The 23,977-nt window shown below is 32.2% G+C and overlaps 1 protein-coding gene across 2 annotated transcripts in view; it reads left to right on the top strand.

The window, feature by feature from the left end:
* LOC130896139 (cytotoxic granule associated RNA binding protein TIA1) overlaps nucleotides 1-23,977 on the top strand; it is a 385,008-nt gene that overhangs the window by 306,132 nt on the left and 54,899 nt on the right. For both annotated transcript variants that reach the window (XM_057803957.1, XM_057803965.1), the window contains one exon: nucleotides 16,237-16,312. In XM_057803957.1, coding sequence (XP_057659940.1) covers nucleotides 16,237-16,312 — 76 coding nt within the window. The remainder of the gene's footprint in view (nucleotides 1-16,236; nucleotides 16,313-23,977) is intronic.

Below are 23,977 nucleotides of genomic sequence, written 5' to 3'. Positions count from 1 at the left end.
GTACAGACAAACATCAAACGATTAGGCGTATGCGCCAAATTTTGGATTTCGATTATATCTGGACAGGACAGGCTTAACGGCCCATGTCGTGGACTAGAAACAATAGTTTTTTATGATTTGCCGAGAACAAGTAAATGTATCCATGAAGATCCTAATAATTGGAAACGATATATCACATATATTTTGGTAATTAACAATGTGTATGTCACCCAATTATGTCTTTTTCTTACAATAAGCAAAAGCAACGTCACAAGATCTTTCAACATTGCCCGAATTGTTTTGTATCGTTTGTATTTTGCATTGTCTATAAACTTTTATTTTCCATGATAATAAAACATTCTGTATCTTTCTCCAAGGCATCCAAACTTCACAAACAATATTTTTATGAATTATTCAAGCTGCGAACAAAAATTATAGCTTTTTGTTTATAGTTTACTTAAGAAAGAAAATAGATTTAGCCTTATATCCCTGAAACGTTTTTCAAAAATGCTTAAGCTCTTTTTAAAGCGTAAAATCCTTAACTGAAATGCTGCGAATGAAGCTGGATTCATGGCTGCATGTTGTTTTAAAGTCGATATCCGAGTCCTAGATCTAGTCTTACTCACAGAATTGTAAATTGACCTTCATTCACAATTCCAAAAATTTCGCATCGAATCTCTTAAAATAGTGTCAAGATAAAATAGGCCAAGACATAAATTTCACAATTATTATTTATTTTCGTTGAATGGTAGCTGTAGGGATTATTTTTTACAGACAGACAAGGCCTAAAGCATTTGAAAATGATAGAAAATGAATAAAATCCATTGAAAAAGAATACAACAAAAATGGAAGGAAAAATAATTTAAAGGTAATCCATCATCGGGAAGTAGAAAAGGTGAGATTTTAAGGGTAAAAAAAGATTTATCTTGATTTGTGGTGAAATTAAAAGTCCTATGAAAAATAGATAAATGGCAAAGTTATAGGTAGTAAAACATATATACACTTTTCTCAAATAACCTCAAAATTATATAGAAATATTTTTTTTACGAAATTCATTGAAAGCTTATCTTTCAATGTTCCAAACAAACTCTAATTTTCTTGATTCAAAATAGTTTCTTTTTACCTTATTTTCACTCAAAATCGAAAAAACGTCCTAATTTTCCATCGAAAATTCTCACGTCAAAACATCGGTTTTCTTTAAAAATTAAAAATCTCTACATTTTTCTCAAAAAATACAAAAAAAACGACAAAAACTCGAATCCGAACAATTTTCTTAATCATTACATACAATTTTCAGCCATTTATCAAAATTTTTTTCAATGTAATATGGAATCTCAAGTTTTTCGAGTCGAGTGTGACAATTTAGCAACAGAAACAGTTCTTTTTAACATAAGGTAAAATAGTTGGGTCTCTGCCGAGTTTTTTAGTGGTAGCCTTTTGGACTACTATTATATGGCAATAAAATCTTCTCCACTTCACTGACATCACTAAACTTAATGTAAAAAACACTTAACTTTGATCGGACAATTCCACGTCGACTATAGTTCTTCCAATATCAAGTGCAGAAGACAGTCATTCAATATTTCATAAATACGCACGGCACTCATACCAAATTAAGAAATGAAAAATAATGTTTACGCCCCGTATAAAATTCGGTAAGCATCAGTCCACGTAAACATAAATACATTTCTATTGGCCGAAGCTGTCGTAAGGCGTATGTACACAATTTCTTCGAAATATTCCTGCCTGACTGTCTGCGATAAGCAGTGGTGTGGCTTGGTGATTTTAATTTAATTCATAATTGTCTTCAAATTAATAGAAATATGGCGTTCTTTGGACCATTGGCGAATGAAGACAATTTCTACAAATTTTATTGACTTTGGATGTCATTTTCATCTAACCGCGATGGCAGTTATAATGATAAAGTTAGTAGCAGTACAGAACGATATTCTAAAACCTTTAGGTGTAAAGGATCTTCACCTTATGCTACCTGATAATAGCATGGATGAGGGCTTCCGATAAGTATATAATAGTTTTAGTTTGCCTTTGGTTTATTTACTTATCTTATCTACAATGTACGTTGTAGAAAATATTTAACAACATATTCTATGGCTAACTACATCATGTACATCAGCCGAAAAACTAGGTTTCATTAATTTTAATTGAGCAGTATAACCTCACAAATTATCTAGTTTAACAGAAACTTGTTTAAAACAAGACTTCTCTTTAATTTTTCAAGCTCTCAGAAAATTCTATTCCCTTCCTCGGGGAATTTCAACAAACAGTATAAAATTTAAAATATTTATCGTTCTCGGTATTATTTCCAACAATGTTAAATAATATAATTGAAAAAAGTTTCTACAACTTGAGAATATACAACATGAGTTTATTTTTTAAACATTACCTTGTAACTTATTCATTCTTAATCCACTGACACTCTCAAAGGCACCAAACTATTTAAAAATTAGCATACACTAGTCGTCATTTATAGCCGTCAAGGGAACTATTCATTCCATTATTTGGGAATGTATCTCATTTCTCCAAATCTGCAAAGTTTTAAAATTTTTCCTAATAGTTCCAGTAGAAGTAATTAAAATGCTACTGGCCTAAATTACTTCGGAAATTGTCGATCCATTATTTTCTTGGCAATAGAAAAGATTTCGATGAAGTCGGTAAACGATTTGGCGTGCGTGTATAACAGCAGTAATAAATTTATTAAGACTGCACTCTGTTATTGATTACTAAAATTTCGTTCTAGGATTCAACCGCAATTAATTCGAACGTGATTATTCATGACAATAATATGAGAATACCATTCCAGATTTACATACATTCCAGTTTGAAACCGTTTGAAAAAGTTAATTTCAAATGTTTTAATTAAAACATAAAAATAAGATATACTCAGTGAGGTTACTGCTACAATGAATGAAATTTGTGGGTAGTTGTATGTAATAACAAACTTTTCATCAGATATAACAAATATTTTATTTTCTTCGAGAAAATTACTTGAGGGAAGATGAAATAAGAGCAACAAGATGGACATAATTACGAGGAGTGGTTATTGCATAATAGGAATGATGCTGTTCGCAACTAGTGCGCAAAAGTAATTCACAAATGAGTATCCCACAATATTTTATCTACAACCACATTAAAAAGTACTTTCCTTTAAAACAGAATTATATATTTCAGTTATTATATTATCTTCTAGCCTAACCTCATTTTTAATGATTTTGATTGATTTATTTTCGATTTTTTTGATTCATGACTCTTTGATTGTCATTTTATAAAAGTCCAAGTTTATGAAATTTACTTATAACTATGGTTAAATTTATGGTAGGTCTCAACATTCAATACTAAGACCATAACGTTGATGATTTCCATTAACATTGGCTTGAATTTTCTGAGAAATATACAATAAGAACATTTTTCATGTGATTTTTGATATTTGTGTTACACCGATCCAAAAAATCACCATATGACTTCTTGTAGATATATTTTTCTTGATTTTTCCGGAAGCAGGTTACATTGCACGCAATTTCTGCAATTTCAGGAGGAATGCAATCAGATACTTCTCCAATGTTTATTTAGCTGAATAATTAGAATTTTATCAATCAAAATCCGATTTAAACAGCATTTTTCGTACGCTTTTAGACATATATATAAAATGTGATTTATTCTGACCAAGCTGAAAATCATTAAAAATGCTTAAAAAATAATCAAAACTAAAATTCCACATCATTCCCATGCATGGAAAAATTTTATTCATAATTAATAGTCAAAAAATTAGTTTTTCACAATTTTTAGGAAAACGGTAAGTTTTATCATAAAAATACATCTCAGACAAAAATTTTGAATCATAAAATTATCTACAAAAAACTTTTTTCTTACGAGCAACTGTTTCTGAGATATAACGATTCAAAAAGTTTTGCGCTTTACATTGCATTGCACGGTGCATTGCATCATGTCAAGTGGCCTTAAGTAACCCTTAGACAACGTGAACAACGTGATCAATCAATATCAGTGCCAATATTACAATGACATCACATTCTGCTCATTTTATTGCCGTTTGTAGTATGATGAATCGATCAATTGATTTATAAAGAAAATTTCTTATAATATAAATAAAAGTTAGGTAGATGGAATCGTCACGTTACAGATATAGTAAAGCTGAAATGATATATTAACAAACTACGTTGATTCATCTATTCCCATTGAATCGTTTGAAAGTTATAAGAATAGTTGTATAGGACCTATTTTATAACTTTAACGTTTTCCTTGAAGCTCCTACAAAACAACATTAAAGCTATTTTATGAAAGCTCTGAAATGAGGTAGAATGAACATACATCGATCACCTAAAGATACAGTAAGCTACTACGTAATCCAAATCACCCTTAAAAACCTAAAATATATATACACGCTACGTTGCCGGCAACGATAACCTCGTGATCATCAAGTAGACAACTGTTCAATGTTTTTATTCAACCTATGACGTCTCAACTCAAAACCAATGAGAATTGTTTTCTTATGTAGTTAAAAATTTGAAATTTTTACGATTTTTTAATGAAATATTTTACTTTCTGACATTATTTCATATCAAGAACTTAACTAAACAACTAAATATTAACTGCGCTTGTCATTGTAATGAAACGACGAGAGAAGTTCATATACCATATTATAAATTTCCAAAAATATTATTGTAATGACTCATGTCAAGAATTGCACTGTAATTTCATTATCCATTTTATTATTGTAATTATAAAACTTTTCAATAAAAGTTAACAACAACAACTTCGAGAAGAAGAATAATCTTTTTGTTAGCGGTCAATTATAATGAAATGTGTGTAAGTGACTGTAATGAAACTTTGTTTGACGTAACTCTCCCCCACTTTTGTGTCTAATAAATGTAGAATGTGCGTTATGTCGTAGCATTAACCCCATCCCAATTAGGACCTCCTTCCATTACTGCAGGAATTAATGTAGCACTGTAATAGAATTATTTAACAGAACAACCACCGTTATAACGAATAAAAATAAATTTTCGTACGAAATTTCGCCGCAAAACTAGATTAACACTTCGAGTTGATGCGACAACTTTTTCCTTACTGCATGAATTACTCTCATAACTTAGTATTCAACTTGTTAGCTAGATTTTGAATAATAGCTTCGAAAAAGTACATTCCAAAATCAACATTTATATTTCTATTATTGTTAGAAAATATAGAAATCGATAACAGACGGAATTTACAAAAAATTCGGAGAGTGCTTTCAAATTGACATCAAAAAAATTCTACACCATCATTCCATATTTCAAAAATAACCAAGTCCAGATAGATGTCTTCACTTATGAGAGTAACTATGGGGTGTCTCTTAAGTAATTTCGGTTTTTCTATGTGAAAATTCTTACCTTGTACCTTCTAAAGATCCCATACTGCGTCATATTAAATTATCGGGTTAGATCTATAAAAGTTTTCGAATATTGCCATACGAATTTACCAAGATTGCGCAGCTCCTTGCCCTTTCAAAAGTTAATCGTTTTATTAGACGCTTTGTGACTAGCAATGAAAAATGGATACATCCAAACAATCATAACATGGAAAATCAGTGCTTGAAGAAAAATAGATTTAAGCGGAAACTCTTGTTGTGTGCCCAGCTATGTAGTGGACAGCTAAAAATACCAAGTCACATACTGTAAAATAAGCTCGGAGAACTTGTATGACTACAATTGTAGAATACTAAGATTACAATAGGAAGATTATACCCATCTATGTAATGTGCAATGAGTTTAATGGCAGGATCGCAATGCTTTAATTTAGGGTGAAGAGCCACCGTGACAGAATCATTCGAAATCACTGTATATTTTTAACTTAACCTTCAATAACAACTAATCTTCAACATGTCGGTGACCGATTATACCTATGATTACCTTGATAAAAATGTCTATATGTCTATACATATTACCGATGTTGTGGTCTATAACTTAATTCGTGCGGGTTTTCTTCAAAATTTCAACGTTTAATTAAGAAAAACATGTACAAAAGTATTATTCAAATTATTGCTTATCTGAAGCAATGACAAAAAAACAAAAGAACTGCGCCGACTTGGCAGCCAAGAATGAATCAAGCCAATTTTTGATATCTTGCTCTGATGTGACCCGTATTCCTGTGGGGGCGTTCTGCATCGACCGGAACAAATGGTAGTCAGAAGGGGCAAGGTGTGGGCTATAAGGTGGGTGAGGTAAAACTTCCCATCCACTATTTTCCAAATAGTTCTTAACCGGAATAGCAAAATGGCAAAATGAGGCCGATTGATGGTTTCACCTGGATTTAGCAGCTCAAAATACATCACACCCTTCTGATCCCACCAAATAGAGAACATTACCTTCGCGCCATGGATATTCGGCTTTGCCGTTGAATTGGTTGGTTGGTCGGATTTCACAAATGATTTTTTGCACTTGGGTTGTCTTAATATCATTTTTCATAACCAGTAACAATCCGATGCAAAAATGACTTCCTTCTGTGGCGTTACAGCCGCATTTCGGACATGCACAATCGCCTTTCATCGTCTCTCGGCTTGGGTTCATGTGGAACCTAATTTTCTTGCTTTTGAATATATCCAGCTGCTTTTAAACGTTTTGAAATGGATGCTTCGTTGACACCCAAAGATTCTGCGAGCTCTTCTTGTGTTTGGCAACAATATTCATCGAGTAATGCTTCAACTTCTTCATCTTCAAACTTTTTTGGCTCTTTGACATTCATAGTCTTCCAAGCCAAAATCACCACTTTTGAATCGTTAAAACCACTTTTAGTACGTTCGTTAGAGCATGTTCACCATAAATTTCTACTAAAATACTATCACTTTCGGCAGCATTTTCCTTCATATTAAAGTAATGAAGAAGAACTCCTCGCAAAAACACTTTTACAGAAACAAAGTTCAACATATTTGAGTGAAAATAATTATTGTTGTTAACGCTTCAAATGAATGACATATACTGAAAAGACGTACAATAACAGTCACTTTCCAAGGTAGGTTCGGAATATTGGAACGATGTAATATTATATTTGTTATGCCATCTCTTATCACACCGCACGAATTAAGTTATAGACCCATACAAAACATGATATGTCTTGACATACCTTGAGCGAATTTTATGGTGACAAGGTTTGTTATTTTTTTTTTCGACTCGAATTACACGTTTTTATTTATTCAGTTATTTACCAAAGTAACGGTAAAATACATTACAAATCACAAAGTAATCCGACAGAGGAAAACAAGTTTCCTGTTCGTCATTCTGGAGACGCAGGATAAGCATGGCAGGACTCCCTTAGCCATGCTTGTTCACAACAGTACTTCACATATATCAAATACGAAAAACATTAGACCTACATTAATACAGTTTGCTACATAAGTACCAAACATAATTTTTACTTTCTGCAAGTATTTACGTATCAAAAACTCCTACCACGTTATACTACCAAGAGCCTCATGTTTACATGGAATATTTCCACTACTATTCACCAAAAGATCTTCGGGACAGGCTTAAATCGCAAAGTTTCTTATGATGGTGGATATAGTACTCTATATGGATCTTTGATCATATTATGTGATGGTTGAATTGTAATAACTCGTCAACAGACAGATATGAACAAACTCCAACTAATAAAACGTTCAAAATGAAATTATTTTCTACCTAACCGATTTTTGACACTCTACTTTTCAGGAATAACCCTATTAGCACTATTATTATAAAATTCTTAGTTAATAAATTGATTACAATGAATATCACCAAGGATAAAAAACTATCAAGTGTTGACTTACTAGAAAACTTCTGCAGCTGAAAGCCGTTTTCAAGTATCAGAAAATCTATCGAGGCCGATTGATATGATGCAAGACAATGTGCAGTGCAATACAAGACGCAATATTTCTTGATAAAAAGCATGGGCGATTGAAGATCAGCGAATTGTTACATGCAAGATCTCGCACTTGCATCATATTTATTGCGTGTACGTTGCAATTCTGACGGGAAATGCGTTTCTGATCTGCTGATACTACGTCTCTAATCAAGGATTTCTTAGTTATCTCATGTTTTATTTTCCTTAGGAGTTTTCATCCAATCTCAATTAAGTTTTGTATGTTTTCTTGTCTAATTCTATAGTTAAACACATGTTTTCCCTTATTCTATCTAGCCAGGGCTCGGGTGCTTTTTTCTGTCCATCAGACTCCAGAAGCAATGTAGTAGGCGGTATAAATATTGCTAGTAATGCACAGTATTTATCTATGTTAGTTTTTATTGAAATTAAATACACTAAATTAGTATAAAATGAGTGATAATTGATATATATCTTTAAGGTGACCAATCAGAACATAATAAACACAACCTAGTACTGTATACTAATTTAATTGAAGATCAATTTATCTTGAGTGCCGAACACAAATGTTCCTCATTTCTTCCCACTTTATCATGCTTTTCAAAACAAATTAGTGCACTATAAATACTTTTAGATGTGGTATAGCAAATATTCAAATAAATGATCACTTGAAATAGAAACCGTTTGCTATTTTAGTTGTATATCTCAGAAAATAAGTTGTCTGATTTACAATATTAGTGTTCATCTCTCAATGATACTGTTTAAATAATTATAAGGCTCAGCTGATGTGTTTAATCAAAAATACTTCAGTAAATCATGTCCATAACATGTGTAGAAGAAGAATGTATACTATAGTCTGGCTTTCGCATCGAATATTATTCGGTCTAGTGATGTAAAATCCAGAACTATGTCCAGATCCATTCAAAAATCTGTTGATCAGTTTGGAAATTCTTAAAACAATAATAAGTTCCTAAACTCACTTATTTAGACTAACGCTCCAAAGTATCTAGCACGAAAGTCGTTGAAATCGCCACATTTCTTCATGTGCTAATCTTCAACGAGGAATTCAAATCTATTGATGATTGGAGTAAACATTGAACTGAATGCTGAAGGATTTGTCCATCTGCTCTCGGCCGTTCCGAGAAACATTAAAGCGATTTTTTAGCACGCTACATATATACTGGTATGCTGACTTGTCGGCTCAAATCTGAAACGCCTCACGTATGATGTCACGCTGGAATCAGAATATTTACTTGGCCACCATTGAGATTAGGTTGGAGTTGTATGTATTTACTGTTATAGAATTGACCTGGTTTACGGTGAATTTTTCGAAGAGAATCTCTAGTTGATATTCTGATAGATTCCGAAAAAATCTTTGACTTCGGTCTCAATATTGAAGTTATTCTCTATGGGGTTGGAACTGAAGACTTGTTCTAAGTGTTTTTCTAACGCGTTGCCTTTATCTTGGCTGCTTTTTACCTATTGAGCTTTAGTAGTGCTGATAGGAAGATTTGTTGGTTGCGATCTGTTCAGTTTTTTCGTTGTTTTCCACGAGTTGCTTCTGTTGCCGTTAAATTCCTGGGGTAGGTCTGTATTTCATCATTTTTATTATTGTTGAGTAGGATTTTCAGTTCTAAAGTTGCCTGATTCAACATTATCTTGTCACCGGGAAAGTGTGTTCTACGCCAAATTTTCCTTAATTTCCGTTTGTCCATAATTTTTTTTTTGTTCAATTATCTTCGAGAGAGTTTTTGGTCTGGTAAATTTATCTTTAATTGTAATTACTGTTTGATGTTCAACAATATTATCACTGTTTTCTTCAGTTTTAAAAGGAACTTGAAGATCCAGCAAGCTACCCCTTGGTATATTTGTTGCCTAATCTTGGTGGTATTTCTTTTACTATTATTTGGGTTCTGGCAGTGATAAGGACTATGAAAAGATAGTTTGGAACTAGATTATGCATTTTCACATTCTTCTGGAATGCCCATGTAGTCTCCGAAGTCTACTAGATCAGTATTTTTATTCCTATCAGTTGGCCAATTGGTCACCAGTTAATATGGATCTTATTCCTCTTCTTTCCATAGCTTTTAATAGCGGTCTGCCTTGCCAGTCTTCTATGTTAATATTAGTTATCAAATAGACATCCGAATTAATAAGTCAAAAATTACAGTTTCACGATGAAAAATCTTTGAATGATCATGACAGTTTTATATATCTGTTTAACAATCTGTATAAGGTGATAATATATTCTCGATTATATGACGGTTTTCACAAATTTCCTATATTATTATATATAAAAAATTCATTGAATTGAACTACCTTTTCCCGTTTATTGCTAAACTTATTCTGATTTTCGTTCAAGTATATTTACCAATTTTTTGTTGTTGAAATCACATTGGCTCTTCACGTTTTTTTCGTCCCATCAACTCTCTCGATCCTTCAAACACTTCTTTCATTTTTCATTTACAATAATTATGTTTATTCTCGTTTTCTCTAATCATACGATCCAAACTATGTGAATAAATTGTTATTTTTCATTAGAGAACTCTGTCATCGGTTGATGGTTCAAAATCTTGAAATTATATATATATATATATATATATATATATATATATATATATATATATATATATATATATATATATATATATCAGTGACCAAGATAAATTGATCATTAATTTTAGTGCACATAACCCTAATCTAAAATATCGTGTTTTCCTCTTTAATTTCAAATTGAGAAGAGTCGCCGGTTCAAGTAAACTCCCCAGAGAAAATTCTGATTTTGTGGTAGTTGAAATATTCTCGTTTTAATCGATACTAGAACACATTTATGTACAGGGCGGAAAGATTAGATAGAAAACTACACAAAGCTGGGATTATTTCTTATTTAAATACATATATAATATACTGAATATTAGTTTATAGTGGTTGATCTTAATAAACTGATGAGTCATGTCGTGTGAAGATAAAGTAATGGCTTATGTTGATGATGAATTTGACCAACAGATTTTGATGGAAATTGAGAATTGAGAGTGTAACATTCAAAAATTTGACAAGCATTGGTATCAATGTAGTTATAACTGGTAGTTCGGTGTAAACTCTCCAGCAGAACCTTAACCAGATAATTTTGACCAATTCAATGGTTTATCGTATTATGCGTCAGTGAAGATTGTCTTTTCCATGTTCAGACATCCCGATTTAAGATTTTCACTTGTTTATATAAATGGTTCGTTGATATAAATTCTTGAATAAGTTGATACACCATTTTACTTTGCAGTAGAATCATACTATTTTCGTTATCCATAAAGACGGTACTGCATGTTAATTCCGTTGTTGAATTGACTAGTTTAATATAATTACAGAGTAATTGTGGCTGTATCTGATCCCATTCATTTAGTTGAGATCGTTAAAATTTAATGATTATTGCAAACCATCATATGAATTATGTAATTATGAACCGTTTATAATTTGAAAGAGAGACATGATACTAATGGTATGCTATCTCAATCGTTTATTTTTGAATAAAGTTTCAATAAAACTTTCATGGATGATAAAAAATAAATATAATAGATAGAAAGAATCCACAATTCACTTATTAGTGTAATTTACGGTACATCAAGCCTTCAAAATATGAATAAAGCACCGTCTACGTGAATTTAAGTGAACAAAGTAGTAAGACAATCTTTCTTTAGTCTAAATAATCTTCTAATAATGATAGAAATATATGTTTCATTTTCTTTTTCCTTAAGTACCATAACTATCTTCAAGCGTAGACTCCATAACAATCTGGTCGAATTGGTCTCTATCTGTCGCTACTTGGAATAGTTGTTCGACTTAACCTAACTTAACCTAACCTAACCAGTCCAGTCCAATCTCTAACCACGATACCTTTTTACTACCTATCCATCTTCTGCCCTCTACCTTTTCCTATTTGGTCAGATGGAAGGTGTGGTATTTGGTACTGACGTTTCTGATTCTCAATATTTATTTAGCTGTCTGAGTACCCTTCCATTACTAATGTGCAGTCCACGGGATTCTTCGGTAGCACCACATCTTGAACGCTTCGCTTTATTCATGATGTCAGCTTCAAGCGTCCAGGTCTCATATCCGTACAAAAAATGCTCCATACCTAACAGCGAAATGTTCTTGACCGCGTTTGAACTATGAGATTTCCACTAGTGAGAGTTGGCTTACATTTGCTGAATGCCCTACGTGCCCTTTCAATCCTCGCTCGTATCTCTTCGTTATCGTTCAGCCAGCTACCCAAATACTTGGGATGTAATATCAGTTCAATGTTGTGGCATTCATTCTAATTGAAATAGGTTATATGTTACTATACGTGTCCAGCACCAAGTCTTCCATGTTTTCCGCTGCCTGACTACTGCTGTTTGACTATGTTTAACTATAGATACATATCATGATAGTCTATATTATAGATTTATTATTTTTTTTTCTTCGAAACCAATAAAACATTCAGAAAAGAGCTTCGCGTGTGTCTAGTCCGCTACGAAATCCAAATTTTTTTGTGCCAACATTTTGTTTTACTTTAGAGGAACGAAAATATATTAGCTACTGTACTATCAGTATACTTTTACGAGGTGTGACTATAAAATAACGAAAATAATTGTATCACAACAACAGTTGCTGTAGAATGATCAGTTAAGAATTCAGTACCTCACGCAACTGTGAACTAATCAGTGTAGTAGGTTTCATCCGCATCAGAGGTGCTCTTATACCATATAATGTCAAGTCTAACAGAAGAGCAGAAGCAATTTCACGTTAAACTTGGAAAACATAAACTGAAATTTATGATGTATTGAAAGAAGTGCATGGCAGTGGACTTTTATCGCATGTTTTAAGTGGTTAAAGCGCTTTTAAGATGATCATTTGCGGAGGAAATATTTTGAGTACCATCTCTATGTGTGACTTAGAATTTATTGAGTTCTTATATACGTATTTAATTATTAAAAATTTGGAACAAAAATTTAATGTTTTAAATCGAAACCTTTCCTTGCTAATTGGTTTTTTCTTAATTATACAGTTTCCAGCATTTCTTAACAATTTATTGTTTTAGTCAATTAACGAAGAATGAATTCACGAAAGAATTTCCTGTTTAAGTTTAACTTGACTTTCTTCGACTTTCATAGAACGTTGTAAGCAAATCGTTTTGAATTTAAATTTATAAAAATAAAAGCGTCATTAGGAGAAGCTCGCAGCTTTTAAATTAGTACATTTTGCGTTTAAATTTAATTTTTTTCTCGGTTTATAAATTACAAAGTAATTTTACTACTCACTCATGAGATAAATTCGAAATAAATTCATACAAAGTTTATTTTGCAGGAAGATTTTAGTAAATACATATTTTAATATCAGTTAGATAAAGACATAGAAAATTTGAAATTTCACTGTTTTTATGTAAGTTCTAATTTCGTAGCTTTAATTTTTGCATATATGTCCACAAACCTATACTCATTGTCATTACAAATATTATAACCAGGAGGAATAATTCATCTGTCTTGATGTATTGGTAATATAATAGCCCTTCATACATCTTAAATAAAATTATCACATTTACTAGATCTCTAGATACTAACAGGCTCACAAAAATAGAGGCGGATAAATAGGTAGAATTACAGCGGTTGAAACAGGCAAAGATACGGTAGATCAACTTAGGCAAGGCACTACGAATACTAACAAAAGTCCTATCGAGGTACTGTTGCCTCAATAAACACCTAAAGACAATAGACCTAGCAAATGGAATGTAGATAATAGAACCTTCATTCACATTATCTCACAGGCTAGACACTACAGAGCGTTACAATCCGTTACATCTGAAATAGAAGATCCCTGGCAGCTGGAGCCGTAGCACATCCTGAACATTCTTAAAGAAAAAGGGGATGATTGATCAGTTGTAAACTTTGCAGATCCCTAGTGCCTAACCTATCCTAACCTAACCTAATCTAACATAACCTAACCTAATCTAACATAACCTAACCTAACGTTACAAATCTATTGTTTTTTCGTGAAAATAATGCATTTGCATACTTTTTCCACAGAAACTCTTATACGCATGTGTCAATCATCGTGACTTTTCACACACAGATAGATCTTGATGGAATCTATCGAACAAAGTTATCCATGGTTCGATATTTGAGATAACGGCCACTTCCGATATCTTTGGAAGTAAATATTTCCGCATAAAATCGATTTTTCGTAATATCAATAGTCTTTGTATAGAGTTTCATAATGATCGTTGTGGGGTGGATTATCATTCTTGTGCCCTGAATACATTCCTGTGCACATCTAAGTATCGACAAAGGAAGATCCAATCAAAATACTGCACTGTTACATTTTTCGAAAATAACTCTTATTTATTCATTGATATAACTATTTTATAGTTTTCCGAAGATTTTAAACCCAACTACTAATACTCCATTCCTAAGACAGTGTTCCAATATTAAAGTTACATGTGAAGAGATATTGGCATTCTCTTCACACGTACGGTATTATTTTGGATACTTCCGGTTTCCTGTCATTCAAACTACACTTAAAAACTTTTTATTGTGTTAGCCCGGAACGAGTTCTTGGATTTGAATTTTTATGGTTTCTTTGTTTCTGTTCAAGAAATCGTTTCAACACCCTACCAGATAAAAAATAAGTTAATATATTTTAGAGGGAAAGAAGTCTGTGGTAGTGTTTTTACATCTATTTTGGAAATTTGCAGTAATATTGAACGAATGAGAATGTCAAATAAAAAGAGAGAATTCATGAGCCTTATCATGCTGTAAATATCTTTCCCCGACCAAAAGTATTCAGTTACAGTACAATTTTATCAATAGCTATACGCTAGAAACAAATTTTTATTCGAAATTATTGAGAATTACAGTGGATAAAGATGAAGATCAATATTTTCTAGTTCATATTTACGTACAAACAATAATTTTTTAGAGAAAGGCAAGTCATCTTGATATTTGTTTCTAAAAGCATGCAAACGGTTCGAAATCCTGGTAATTGAAGCTCTCGGTTTTAACATGAACATTAACTACCATTATTCGGGAAGATGAGGAAGGTATGGTCGCCGAAAATTACTAGATCTGTCTTAACTCAACCAGGTTAATGGGAAATGCTTTCATAGCTAAAATGGAATACACTCTCATAGTATGGCGCTGAATTTGTTCTTGTATTCTGCAATTTGGTCACGAATGAGGATAACGCAATGACTCAAAGATGTAGTAAAATCAATTTAGATTATATTTATGGACCAGTTGGGCGTCGCCGATTCACAATATGCTTCGAAACGCAAAACCATCCAAATTGTCGTTCTCACTTAATGTGGGCTCAACTTGAGATGAGATTTCTCAAAATGCAGTTCAAGTATCAACATATCCAAAACTGTAAACCTCTTCACAACATTTATTATGACTGCAATAAGTTCAAACTAATGTTATGACACATTTTCTAACTAGTTACTTTTCATCATCATCATCAATTACAAAGTAAGTTACCAAAACAAATTGTTATTTATATTTATTGTTTTGAAAGAACTACGTACTTTCAAGGAAGTGGCATGTTTTGACATAATAATTTTCAATTTAAAACTTTTTAAATTTAAAAACATTGCACAAATGTAAACCAGACAGAGATACAATCTTTTGTGTGTAAATCTATAAGCCATTTAGTCGAAGGATATGACATGAATTCAAGTTTTATTGTACTCATTAAGATTCATGGTACACGATCCTAATAGGTACCTATATCATAGATGATTGATTACGGGTATTCCTTGGACACTTGAGGTCCATTAAGGTATCAAAATTTTAAATTTTTGTAACAAAAATTTAAAATTTCAATAACGAATAAGTCAAAAAGTGTTTTTACAAAAAACTCCATAGAATAATTTTTGCTTAGAATGCTATATTCTATCGATTTCTATGGTTAATTTCAACAACACAAATCACCACATCCTAGTTGGGGTTATATTCACTCCCCATGGTAGAAGCACATATAGGCATAGAGTATACTTTGCTTTTTAAGGTATTTCATATCTACTGTAACAACTTCAAACAAATCGATGCGTCTTGACAAAAATATGAGGTAAAAAAGTAAAAAGATATTAAAACATGTCAAATTCAGATATGAAGTATAAGGGCTTTCATACTTAATTAAGATAAATCAATCTTTTGAAAATGTAATTCTCGCGTAGTCAGATTGAATACAGCTTTCGTGAAATGAAAGAAGTTTCAACAAAACCTGTGATTGTCAAGTTGAATTTCTTCTTTATTTCAGTTGTAACATGGGTTAAAAAGTGAAAAACAATTAAACGATGTTTCAAAACTCGGAATTGCCTTATTACAAAAAGAGCATCTAACATATTACATATTTTTGTTACAGGGACTGCAGAGTTGTCAGAGACCCACAGACGTTGAAGTCAAAAGGATATGGTTTCGTTTCTTTCATCAAAAAGGCGGTAAGTGACTTTTAACAGTTTCGCTGAATGTTTCTTTAAGAACTGTCGAATGCGCCAGATCACTACATCCGACCTTTTATTAACCAAAAGTGTAGATAATTTATCATTCTGAATACTTAAAAATTTGTTTGAAGCTCTCCCAAAATTTCTTCTGTAGTTATTAAAGGCGCGTTTTTAGTAAGTTCAAATGATTGTACACATTTTTTTAATTAATACAATTTCTAAAAACAAATTTCAGACTCATTATTTATAAGCTGTTTCTTGGTTCAGTAAAAAAACAGTTTACCGTATCGGACTTCCCATTCTACTTCTATATTCGTGTTAGATATGATTCATATACATGGAATATGAACAATTGTCAAGTGGTTTACGGTAACAAAATTTCTAAGGGTGTGGTACACCTCGTTTTTATGATAATAACCACGCCTATCCACATAATATGCATCGCCCAACAGCATTAAAAAAAAGAAAATGTACTTTTAAACTTTCAAAATACATGCAAAAATAATAGAATATAAAGGAAGTCTCATAAATAATTTTGTTCTTTATTGTTTAATTTTTTATTTTTAATTGTTTTTCCAATGATTATACAAAAAAAGTCCTGAATATTCGAAGTATGATCCATCGTATAATGTGGTTATATCACAACGGTCAGTAAGCTTTTTGAGACTCTGATAAAACCATTATTTTGACTAAGATATACTTATTGTCAGTATCTTCTTTGGATTCAATACCACCAAGTTCTTCGATTTTATTCAATTTAGTGTGGTTTAGCGATGTCTTGTGATAGAACCCACTTTTGGTTAAGTAAACTTGACTATTTCTCCGATCATACCTTATGCATTCGTATTAGCTGTCTACTGTATACCTCGATTGATAGCTCGACGATCTGGAATGATTTTCAACCTTCATAATTCCACCAGACACCCAACAAAACTTTCCGCTCGGTTCGATCTCTCTTTGCAACGATTTCTGATAATAGATGAATCCATTTTTTTTCGCAAGTACCAATGCAATTAATAAAAAGATTATCTTTCGACAAGAAGCTGTTTACAAACGTCGACTCAACGTTCCGCTTGAATATCGGTAAAAGCACTATTTGATAACTTGTATAGATCTCACCTAATTATTTCAAGTGGTAGTGCATGGTCTCTTCTAAAGGTTTTCCAACGCTTTCCGTGTGTCAAATCTCCACTATTGAAACGATTAAACCAACGCTGTACCCACAGTTACCAACCGTCCAAGATTTCCCGATTTCCGGCTTGTCTGCACCCGGGACACGGATTGTTCCGGATTTGGGAGTTGAGCAGTAAAATTGTAAAAGAAAATTTGGACGCGCTAAAAACCATTGTGTCCTGCGTACTGAGTATCCCTCCTTTCAACACTTATCTCGAGAGGGTATTTTCGTTGAATAGAACGAAATCCAGATGCCACTGCATTGTGGATTTGATGAGAGCTGAAATTCTCATGAATTCACACTCAGTCTTTTGTCTAATTTCAAACAAGATAAATGCTTGATAAATGGTGTGACTTCCGGATTTCTTTTGCTGGGTTTTGGCAACCTTGGCCGCTCATTAACTGTATCTGAACAATTCACGAAAGAATTATCGAAATAAAGTGAAGCAAGTTCATTCTTTATAGAATTATTAGAGACTTTTACTATTTAAATCGGGACGTAGGAATTTTGATATATGAAAACCGACTGTTAACCTATAACGATTGCATTTCTTGTTATCACTAGTATCTAAGTTAGTATTAGCACGTCGAAAACAGAACAGCAAATAACTTAAGAGATAGTACTTTAAAATTTCATTATCCTCACGTGCTGATTTGTCTTTTTCATAACATAATAGCTTCCTTTCAAACCATGTAAAACATCAGCTGTGGCAAATAAGATGAAAATAAATTTCTGTGTAAGAACAGCTCAGGAATATATGATGTTAAAATATGCAATATCAAACTTTAATATGCAAATGATGGAGACGCAGCCTCTAATAAATACTTGCTGAGGATGCTTTTGTTTCTTATACAACCATATTGTTACAAACGCTATGCATAAACTTTGTTAACATTCTAAATTCTATTGCTTCATCTATTCTGTTTGTAAAAGAAACTTCAACAATTTCTCAACTTTTGTATAACAGTGCCAATGGTAATCTACAGAGTGTTCAACAACTCAAAATTGAGAAGTTGGGAACTTTGTTTCCTCAAAGTGACTTCCTGTTATGATCAAAGTACAGATAAACGTCACTGGTTTCAAGGGAGTTTACGAACTTTAATATGTATGAAATAGATAATAAAGAGCTAAAAGTAGGATCCCATGAGACACCATGTGTAGGAATATAAGGATTTAACCTTACTATGCTTATTTTTATTTTTATAGATTTTATTAAAATACGACTTATTTAAATTATCTGAAAAATCATTAAATTGCAACAATCAAAATAATAACTTTGATATGCTAGAGTCCAGCATTCCAATATTGTTCTTTGCTGTATCTTGTTCCCTAATCTCTTCCACAAAGTGAATGGGGGCTGGTGTATAGCTGTATCCTTTTGAAAATCCCGGCTGAGTTGCAGGCAGTATTGAATAGGATTTAACATGCTTCTCAATTTGTATTTCAATGGCTCTTTCAATGATTTTTGATAAAATGTAAATAGGCCGAAGATCTAAAGATTCCGTAGGATTCGTTATTGCAGATAATACTATCTTAACACCGTATACTTCAACATAACCAATAATTTAAAGGGAAAATTAGTCGATATTTGAATTATCTGGATTATGTAAGTGGGCGATTAGTTTTGAGATTTATAATCTGAACGTATGAAACTTTCCAATTTATAAATTCTATAAATAAATTCTCTTCTCATTATTTTGCATCTCATCAATTTTTTGCTGCAGATTTGTTTAGCAAAAATAATTATAATTTACGTTAATATACCAGAAAATGTGGAGTTTGAACAATTCAGCAAAGTAATTGAAAATATGAAATAAATTCATAAACACCGTTTTAGAAGAAACGATGATACTCAATGTCAAAAATGGGAGGAAAAATAATTACCGGGCTATCTTAGCGAAGGGAGAAAAAGAGAGTTTTTTTTTTAAAATAAAAAACGGTTTTCGATAAAACTTCTAGTCCTATGGAAAAAAGTCAAATAGCAAAGTTGTAGGTGTTAAGAAGACATACAACTTTTGTATTCTCACTTTTTTCAAATAACCCCTCAATATTTACGTGAAAAATTGAAAAAATCGAGTGCTCGGTTTTTCATTTTTATCTTTTATAAAAAAATGTGTCCGTCATACATTGTAATTTATTTGATTTGACATAATATCGAAAAAGCACCCTAATTATCGAACGAAAATTCTCCCATCAAAAATTTGCTTCTTCAAAAAGTCAGTGAGATTTCTATTCGTTGGAAAATTTTCTTTTTTATGGTGTAAGAAAATATTACCATCACTATGGTGAACTTTCTCAGAAAAGGGAAAAAATTTGAATCCGAATTTTTTTTAATTATTATGCACAATTTTTAGATAAAAATTATAGACTCTAATTCTTCTTATGCTTTTCAAAATAACATGGAATCTCACATTTTTAATTTATTAAAAATGGAAAAATTCAATAAGTGACTAAAAATTGTACGTAATGATTGAAAAAAATTTGGAGTTTTTTTCGTCTTATTTTTTGCCTTTTCTGAGAAAATTTACCCATGGTAATATTTTTCATACCATCAGGAAATAGAGATTTTCATTTAACCAAAGCCTCAATGACTATTAAAAAGAAACTGATATTTTGACGGGAGAATTTTCGATTGAAAATTAGGATGTTTTTTCGATATTAAGTCAAAGTAAGGTTTAAAAATGAATATTTTGTATCGAATGGATTAATTACAGTGTTTATGGGATATAAAAAGGTAACTTTTCATAAAATATATTGAAAAAAATGTTTTTTGTAAAAGGTAAAAATCAAAAACTCGGTTTTTTGAATTTTTCGCCCAAATTTTGGGTTTCATATTACTATTAGTTCTTTTTGGTTTCAAAAGTTATCGACTCTGGTCTATTAATATATTTCACTGTTCATATTTCTATCTACTCGTATAATTTTGGAGAGATTTGTTAGATTTGTGTTAACGGTTCTTGTTAGTTGGTTTTAAAAAAGTTATGTCAGCCGGCTCTGTTTTCCGTTTTCATAAAAAGTCGATTTAAAGGTAGAACAATGCAAAAAAAAGGTTCAAAATACATGCAATACTTGCATAGCAGTATGCTTTCTTTCCTCTTATCGTAGAATTCATAAATATTAATAGTGGTTAGATTTTAGAAGATTAGCTATAGAGAAAATCTTAAGGGTCTTTTTACCAACTTATGGTAACTAGACACGAGAAAATAGGGGGTACGTGAAAGTAATCATTTTTCAACGTTTTTAGGTCACAGGAGATAGTAGAAATACATACTGACAATTTATCTATTTCCTTTTACGATATAATGAGTCTAAATCCTTTATTTGCCAAAAATAATAATGTTTGTTTAAGTCAATACGATTCGTATCAACAAAGTTAGAAAGTTTACAAATCTGAATATATTTAGTACCGCCCGAGATCCGTTCCAAATAGGTACTATACGTCATCAGCGCCGATTGTGTGGGATAGCGGCCGGCCTGATAGACGACAGTTGACAGACAGTTGATTTGTTGATAAAATTGGAGGAGGGATTTTTTCGTGGCTCTTCTGACAACAAATATATTGTCTTGTTATAGTTGTTTTGCCACAAATAACGATTTTTTGACTGTAAAATCCACGGCATTAACCATATGAACAAAGAGATCGATAGAATGGTATATTCATGGGGCAAAAACAAGATTTTATGTACACAGAACCTCTTAATTTTGAGATACTAAACTTAAACAAATATATTACATTTAATTTGGAGCAAATTCGATCTCGGTTTTGTTGGCCTATGGTGTTCTAACAGAAAAGTGTCTGATTTTCAATATTCAATAGTTAAAATGAGATATGGAAATACTATTGTTATAGTACCCCTAAATTTTATGAATTTGACTCAGTTAATGCCTGACACCAAGCAAAAAATATCAACAAACTTACATAAAAAATATAGTTATAAAAGTTTTTATAAAAACAAAAGAATCAGACCGATTTTATTTTTTATTAATAAAAAATTCTCTTGGGGTTAAATTTCCTCATTGTTAAACTTGAATTTTAAAAAACACTAATTATGAAAAACCTATTATGCACAATATTCAGTCTTAATCCCATGTCAATGCAAAAAAAAATCAAACCACAAGTAACATCTTAAAACTACTACATTATTGTTAAAATAATATGGGAAGCTACCCTGTATTGTAAGTTTTGAATGTTACTTAAAAAATGAAAGTACCCACTTACCTTGAAATTATCTCCATAACCAAACCGATTATTTCTACTGTTTCTTTTCATTAAAAAATAATACGACGCGACAGCATAATGACACAAAAAACGTGTGGTGTGGATGCTGCTTTAGCTTGGTGGGCGAAACTAGATCGGTGCTGATGACGTAATCAAGCGATTGATGGAGTAAAAGTATTACACTTTTTAAAATTTATATCATTGCTAGAGACATGCAGTAAAATTACGTTACGGCGTGGTTATAATTGAAAAATATATATCCAACATCGTTTTCAGACCCATTAGCAGCAAGCCCATACGCTCCAAAAAATTTTTTGTTGCGATTGTTTTGAATTTATTTTCTTATATGAACAAATCAAAATAGTGTGCAAATATTTAACTTTTAATTATTGCAATAATGTTGTGTTTGCTTTCAAGTTGTACTGTTTTAACCTTATACAATATTTTGTGGATAAAATTAGATTTGCTCCTGCATATTGGGAATACGGCTTCATCTTGTATGTAAACAAGTTGTAATAAGAGCCTGCAGCTACATCCAAACATTTATTCATGCTCTTTTACTTTTATATATACCAGTTTGTTATATAATTATATTAAAGTAAGAGGAAAACTTTTAACAGAAAAATTACTCTTAAGTTTGATTTCGAAAACGAAAATATAATGCTGTAATCATAGGTCAATGATTTGTTTTCAAACAATATCAGTGCAATTATTTTACTAACTAAGAGAGCTCGCTTCCGATTAACTTCTTCTTCTTATTCATTTTTGAGATCTCATGGTTTGTTAGTTTTGCAGGTTCCTCTGTATCAGTTCCTGGGAGGTGGACTGCCAGCTGTTCATCCATCTTTTAGGTGGTCGTCCGGGTTCTCTTTTTCCTATTGGTTTCCCTTCAAGTACGATACGTAGCTGTCTACTCTCTTCTCATGTGGGTGTACCAGTATATTTTTCTTTGTCTCCCCCATCTTACGATGTCTTGCACTCCACATTGTTCCCTGATATCAGTGTTTCTGATTCGATCTACTCCTGTTTTTCTCACTATAGCCCTGAGCGTTTTCATTTCGGCTACCCGAAGCATGCTTTTTGTTTTGGTAGGCTTCCTCTCTGGTTTCTATTCCGTATGTCATGATTGGCCTGATACAGGTCTTATAGATCCTAATCTTGCTATCCATGTATTCGTTCGCGCATATTATCTGTCTTAAGCAGCCCGATATGGCAGTTGCTTTGTTGATCTGGCTTCTTAGGTCCTTCACTTGGTCGTGATAACTCTACAGCTCCATACACAGGTATTCAAATTGTGAGACTTGTTCGATTATTTTCACCTGAACTACCAGCTTACATCATACGGGCTCCTTAGCAAAGTTTATGCTTTTAGTTTTTTCTGTGGATATAATCACATTCATCGCTTGGTTGACCTGGCAGAATTTGTGTAGTTGTCTCTGTAGGTCATCCTGCGTTTCCGCGAAAATAGCTGCATCGTCGGTTAACTAAACCTGAATATTCCTTCAATAAAACCTCATACATTCGCATCAGCTGTCCAGCTAATTTACCAATCGTTTCAAACAAGGAACTGTTGAAAATGGATTCGAATTTTGTGTTCTTGTCTAAAGATTGATAATAACTTGACGAAGCCACGTTTGCAGCTAATGATACAGAAGTTTACAATATTTTCGATACAAAAACGATGTTATCGCAATTATTTTTCAATGAGCATTAATTTAAAATTAATATACGTAGTGCGATCCATAAGTTCTTAACCTAACTTTATTTCTACGCAATTTTCAAAACGTCTGACTAAAGCTTCTATACCACTATAAAAATATGGTGCATCTTTAGAATCAAAATGTTCAATTTCATCGTCGCTGTTGAATATTTTGTCCTTTAACTCGACCTTCGGCTTTGCGAACAAAAAAAGTCCGACGATGCCAGGTCGGGGTGTGTTCAATCTCTGTGAAGCAACATTCGTGTACAGTAGCATTGGAAAGCTAAGCAATGTGAGGTACACTGTTGTATTCGATTCAATAAAGTCAACCTCTGCTCGACGCTGCTTTTCTAGTCATCGTAGTCGTCTTCTGATGACTTTCGTCCACAGAGAAACAACTTATACAAATTTTTAATTGATGGGCCCAACTCACCTCCATTCTATTTTTGATTTGTGTTAATCGTAATATAGTCAAAAATTTGACCGAATGTTCATTCGACTTCTGTTTTAATAAAATGACTCGCAACAGTAATTTGAAATTTTGTGTAAAACTTATTAAGACACCGACGT

This window comes from Diorhabda carinulata, chromosome 1 (assembly GCF_026250575.1).
Source record: "Diorhabda carinulata isolate Delta chromosome 1, icDioCari1.1, whole genome shotgun sequence".
In the NCBI taxonomy this organism is placed as follows: domain Eukaryota; kingdom Metazoa; phylum Arthropoda; class Insecta; order Coleoptera; family Chrysomelidae; genus Diorhabda; species Diorhabda carinulata.
This window is presented reverse-complemented; position numbering and strand designations above follow the sequence as displayed.